Genomic DNA, 6,320 nt, shown 5'->3' on the forward strand with positions numbered 1-6,320 from the left:
AATGCATCCTCCACCCACTGCTTTGTTTTTGTGAAACAGAAACGCTTCTGAATTTTAGTGGCAAATCACAGCTTTCCTTTTAAGACAAGGGGAAATCAGCCCTTTGAGGCTGCTGGGCTGCCACGGTTCTGCAGCAAAGGCAGCCACGGGGAGCTGCTGGGCCCTGCAAAAATGGACCCTGGCGTGTGGGGCCATGGGCCACACATAGTCCACTCTGATGACTCCGACGCAGCAACTGCACCACAGAAAGTTGCTTGGAGAGCAAATGATGCAAGGTCAAGCATGATGCAAAGAAATCAACAAGCAAAAGCTTAAAGATCAAACTTAAAGGAAAGGACAGAGGTGAAGGACATTGTTAAATGCACAGTAGGAAAGGAAATGCCACAAGTCAGCCTGTGGCTGGGGTGGGGGAATGGGAGGTTGGACTATTTTAACATCCGAAAAATATGAATGATAATGAAAATGATTAAACTGATACATGTTAATTTCCTAGCTTATCAGAGAAGAAAGCTGGGCATGAAACCTTCTCATCTGGAACAGGAATGAGAAGGTATTAGGTTTCAAACCGCACCTCCACTGGAAGATCTCAGGCTGTTCTGCATGGCTATATATACTTACACCCACATGCATGCACACTGCCACGGATTGTACCCCAGCTCTCCTCCAGGATACGGCATCCACTCCCAGCAGGAGAGCAGAAGCAGCTCCCAGTCGCAGCCTCCCTTCTCCTGAAGCATCCTTGTCCACGATGTGGGAACTCCGCTCCGTGACCTTCACTCGAGCCGTCTTTGCCGAATTCCTGGCCACACTGATCTTCATCTTCTTTGGCCTCGGTTCAGCTCTCCCCTGGCCCACTTCCCCACCAAACGTTCTCCAGATCTCACTGGCATTTGGCTTAGCCATCGCCACCCTGGTTCAGGCTGTGGGCCATGTCAGCGGGGCCCATATTAACCCTGCTGTGACAGTGGCGTGCCTGGTGGGCTCCCAAGTCTCTTTCCTGAGGGCCATCTTCTATGTGGTGGCACAAGTCCTGGGAGCTGTGACGGGGGCTGCCCTCCTGCATCAGATCACACCGCCTCATGTCCGGGGGAGCTTGGCCGTCAACAGGGTAAGGATACTACTACTGGTAGAAGGAGGGAGCGAGGGAGGGAGGGAAGACTACAGCGGGATGACCAAGAGACCTGGACCAGTCAAAGGGGTCTTTCACAGCGTGCTCCTCTAAAAGAGGTCAGGAATTCTGCTTTCCCCCATTGCTTCTTTTCATTCCTACTTCTCCTCAAAGGAACCTGGGGCAATACATGTTGTTCTCTCACTGGCCACTCCAGCTTCACAGTAGATCTGCAAGGTGAGAGACAGTGACAGGCCCAAGGCTGGATGGGAAAATGGGGATATGAGCCAGAGTTTCCCAACTTCTTGTTAAGGAATAGCCTACCTCATGCCTTCCTGGTGTTTTGGACTTGAACTCCAATGATCCCTCACCATGGGCCATGGTAGCTGGGGTTTATGGGAGTTGTGACCCAAAGCATTCAGAAGGGACTAGATTGCCTACTCAAGCTACCATTCCATACTGGCTCTCTATTGACAAATTTCTCTGAAATACTGTAGATAAATGCAGAACTGAAGCACGGAATTAAATGACAAGCGTGTCCTGTCTGTGTTGCTGAGGCATCTGTAACTGGAACCTTCAGTTGTACAAAACTTGAAGCAACTGAACCTTGAGATGTTTTTGTATCATGACAAAAAGCGGCGGGGGGTGGGGGAGCTTGGGCTTGGCTGGTCCAAATCAGTTTTGCTTTCCCTGACCATCAGTGTTGAATCCTCTGAGAGGTGTGCCCCAGGACCAACCATGGCATGACAAGGAATCCCAGGACCTATGATGTAGGACGTATTCCTTGAGCCAGCAGCAGCTCTGAGCTCTGGAGGCATCTATACATGATTGGGAGCAGAGAGGGGGCAGTGCATTAACAGGAAGGCGGACTTGGTGACGCTCTGTTTTTTTCGGACTATGGCACACAGGAGATTGGGTGTCCCAGATTCCTTAGTCCTATAGCAGTTATTAATCAAATATGTGGTGCATGGTATGGTCACTATTTTACAGACGAGGAATTGGAAGAATATTTATTTATTATTCAACTTCTGTACTTCCCAATAGCCAAAGCTCTCTGGATGGTCCACAATGGCTTGAGCCAACTCGTGGCAAAGGGACAGTCCACAGTTCCCTGGATCGACACCCAGTATTCTGATGGAGTCCCTGAGCCTCTTGGGCTGTTGTTCCCTCTAGCACAGCACTGCTGCCCACTCTGATGGGAGGGGTTCGCCGAGGCCTTGAGCAGAAGTCTTCCCTTTCCAGCCCTTCTGCCTGGGATGCTTTGCACCTGCAGTGTCAGGGAGGAAAACTGGGATCTCCAGCATGCAAGCAGGTGCCTTCCTACTACACCTCTGGCAAGCAGGTTGTGGGGTCCACTTCACCCCCGCAACCTGATACCCTCCAGAGGCACTGGCTTGCATGTCTGTAGGCCATGGTGGAGGACCATGGGCCAACTCTGGCTCTTCAGGGTAGGGCTGCCACAATCCTCCTCAAAATCCAGCCTTCCTCTATCCATTGGAGTCCTCTTTGTGCTCAGCCCTGGCTTAGCAGGTGAGCCAAGCCAAGCGGGAGTCTGCAAATACTCACGGAACCGTCTCTGGCTGCACACGCAGCACCCAGAGAGGCTGCGAGGGGCATGGGCACAGAAGGAGGTGCTCCTCGCGCCGCGTGCATGAGCACTCACCCTGCAAACAGCTGCCACTCTCACCAGGCATAGGAAAGTGAGCTGGAGTCCCAAGCTGTGGAAACGTGATGGATTCCCGCCCCCAGTGTGGATTCCGCAGGCATCCCTACTCCAGTGGTCCCAATCCATCCCTACAAGATCCCCCATTCGACTGCCCCTTCCCCCATTTCCCCTTCCTCCAGTCAATGCAAAAGGGGAACCTTCCCCCTGGCCATTGCGTGCTTTCAAAATTTTATGCCATTTTACCCCATCCTGAAAGGTTGCAATTATCCTCTTCAGGCTTCATTGCTGACAGTCCGAGCTTGAAGCTCCCATATGTGGGTATTTTGCCCTTGGTCCCTGTCGCTTTTGACCTCACCCACTGCTAGCACGCAGCCCCTCGAGAGCGTCTCCAAGATGGGAGTCCGCTGAAAGGGCTGCGGACCCTGCTGCAGAGGAACCCCATTCAGCAGGACCTCCATCTGTCGCTCGTGTGTGAGAAGAGCTGCAGTCAGTCCACGTGAACACAGTTCACATGGAAGAACTGGGCTGAATTACCGACCGAAGCAACGAATCGAGACCAGTTGCCAGGAAGGTGGCTTATTCAAGGCAGCTCTCTTGTGCCCTCAGAGGACTGTGCAAATACAGGTCTTCAGTGAAGGCTGCATCGTTCCAGAATAATGAACTCACTGATTTTCTTACAGCCAATCAAAAACCAGAGTTAGGACAGTCATATAGTGGCAGAGAAATGCAAGTGGGTCTTAGGGTTGTACGATATACTCATCTATACCATATATTATATACTTAGCGGTGTACACTATATACGCAGCCAATCCGATGATGTGGTGGGCGTTCTTTGAGAACGGCCGCGACTCTCTATTTGGCGGTCTTTTGCCACTGTGATCACATTTTAATTGGCTTTCCTCTTAGGCAACTTGTGGCAGGATGGATGGATGCTGTTGGGCGAGAGAGCAACTTGCACTGCCTGTGGCTCTCTGGCAACAGCAAAGATTTGTATCTGCGTGTGACGCACTTGTACTCTTGGCTTGAATAAAAAGGTGCTTGGACCTTGAAACTGAGAAAACTGAATGTTCTGATTCTTGGATCAGCCGTGTCTGGCTTGCAAGCAGGCATGACTATAATTCACAGCTTATATAATTTGCAGCCACCAAGCAGAATACAGCTCTTCAGCCAGGAAGTTTGGCCTTCTGGATGCTTTAGAATGTCTTTGTTTCTGCACACCACTGAGAAAACAGCAGAAACAAAGCTGTCTATTTAGTCCTTGGCCTGGTGGGCCTCCACACCTGGCTGAAGGACTATGTTTATCTTGATGGATCCTGTGAAGAGTGTTCGGCAATAATTGTCTGGTCATGACGCCACCACTTAATCTTTTAAAAAGAAAAGTATGTAGTGCTGATGTGTTCTTCCTATGTGTTAAGTAAGCTTTTTGTCCACAGTTCCCTGTGGGATGCAAATGTTCTTTGCAGTGTATTCAGAACACAGGCTGTTCTATAGGAAAGGAAACAGCAATATGGTAGAAGAAAAAAGAGAATATCTAGCCAGCAGAAGATATATTTTGTATCGGTGTCTAAAATAGGGATTGAGTGAAGAGGGAGGGGGCACCTAAGCAAGCAATCTAAATCTTCACTGGGGACCTGCGAAGGAGGACCATTGGAAGTAGAAGAGGTCTCCTGGTGGGATTACACTTGTGCCGCCAGAGCTCCCCCAGTTGCTGGCACAACGCTCCAACAACAAGGACGTCCCTCTCGGAGCACTGGGCGTATCAGTGGTGTGCACTGGATCCCAAGCCCCTCTGCCACTCCAGCATGGCCACAGAATGGGAGCAAGGCTATGCCAGCCAGTGCAGCCACTGGGCAGGGAAAAGGGGGAACCTCCCCTCCCTAGACTGTGACTGCCCACCCCTTGTCAACACCCCGGTAGGACTGGGTGGATCTGCTTAACAGAGGTGGCGGATTCAGCCAAGAGAAGGACTAACTAAAAGTGGATAGAGAAACCTCAGAAGTAGGTATAATATGTAAATCTCTAGTGCTCATCCAGCGAGAAAATAGGAACCCTGTTTATCAAATATTTAAGGTTCACAAAGGAAAGGGAGATTCCTCTAGAGAGTGGAAGATGCATCCACAAGACTGCAAAAGTCCACTGGCTCTGGGATACTTACCTCACTGCCCCTATAGTTCTCGGCCAGTGTTCCTACATGGAATTGCTTTCCTAATCAGCCGCTCATGCGACTGCAGGGATCCCAGCTGGAAAAGGAAGCTCCAGCTCCCCTACAGTGCTGGATTAAACACGCACGTTTGCAAGCCCGTGAGTTTGGCCATGCTTCCATGAGTGCTCTGCAGATTTGCAGAGCCAGACCCTCCATTTCCATTCCCATTATAAGGAGCAAAATTCTAGCCCTCAAGAAAACAAAGAGAAGCATGAGCAATGCTTTCTGGAATCTCACAAGCCAGATGTTCTCAGGGCAGGAATTCCAGTAGAAAATGTTTGGGCATTCTAGGCTTTGCCCTTCCCTCTGGCTAACAGAATCATACATTGTACAGCCAACATGCACAACGTATTCAAGGAGTGGAATCCAGCGGTCCACGATGCAACTTTTGGGTGACCTCAGTGCGAAACATTGTCAGGAGTACTGCTGAGAGATGCTCCCCATTGATCATGCGGAAAAATGTATATATAACTCGTGAGCAAGGATAGTGGAGGGACCCACAGTGGATCTGAATGAGTCTGTATTTCTGTTAACCCAGCCTGAGCATTTCGCAGCAGAGAAGCTTTTTCCAAGTCAAGCAGATCCCATAAGCTTGCAGAACAATTTTCTACTGGCAAGAAGGAATTTGTTCTAATTCACATCCATGCCAATGCACATCAGTGCTAATCTACATTAACTAATGTGCAGATGTGCAAATTTACAAGTGCTCATTAAAATAAATGCATATTAGCACAAGTAGAACAATGGTTTTTTGAAAGTCTGATTCCATCCATGAGTGGATAACAAAGCAAATCTTCCTGACAATCCACAAAGCATAGAAGGAACGGATGTAACAAAAATTGGCATCCCTAAATTGGCATCCCAAGATGGGCACAGTCAGCCAGACATCTATGGTGGTCCACCAGGGCTCATCAACCACATTGGTGTTGCTGGTTGCTTGGGACTGCATCGAATTAGGGAGAGTCTCCAGCACTTGATTGGATGCAATACGTGGCTGTCCAGCTCCAGGATCACACCCTATAGGTAGACTTGTCTGCTTGTAAGTTGGCTACGAGCATGTCACAAATCTGCACATTCAGATATTTGACTTTTCCAGCATATTTCTCCTGGTATCCAGTAGCATATGTGCTTCACAAATATTAAAAGGTTAGTTATCCCTGGAATTCCATTGCCATTGCAAATGATGTTCTTACTCCTTGGTGTACAGCCATCCAAAGCAAATCAAAATGCAATTGATGTTGCAAAAGAGGCAAATAACAGAGATATTATCTTTGTGTTTTGTCCATTCAGGTCTCTCTCTCTCTCTCTCTCTCTCTCTCTCTCTCTCTCTCTCTCTCTCTCTC

General features: G+C 49.1%; 1 protein-coding gene across 1 annotated transcript in view; it reads left to right on the plus strand.

Moving 5' to 3' along the window:
- The first annotated feature begins 748 nt into the window (after positions 1-748).
- AQP2 (aquaporin 2) overlaps positions 749-6,320 on the plus strand; it is a 14,624-nt gene continuing 9,052 nt past the window's right edge. Inside the window, exon 1 of the mRNA XM_044443170.1 lies at positions 749-1,108. Coding sequence (XP_044299105.1) covers positions 749-1,108 — 360 coding nt within the window. The remainder of the gene's footprint in view (positions 1,109-6,320) is intronic.

This window comes from Varanus komodoensis, unplaced genomic scaffold, assembly GCF_004798865.1.
Source record: "Varanus komodoensis strain SLA01 unplaced genomic scaffold, ASM479886v1 scaffold41, whole genome shotgun sequence".
NCBI lineage: Eukaryota > Metazoa > Chordata > Lepidosauria > Squamata > Varanidae > Varanus > Varanus komodoensis.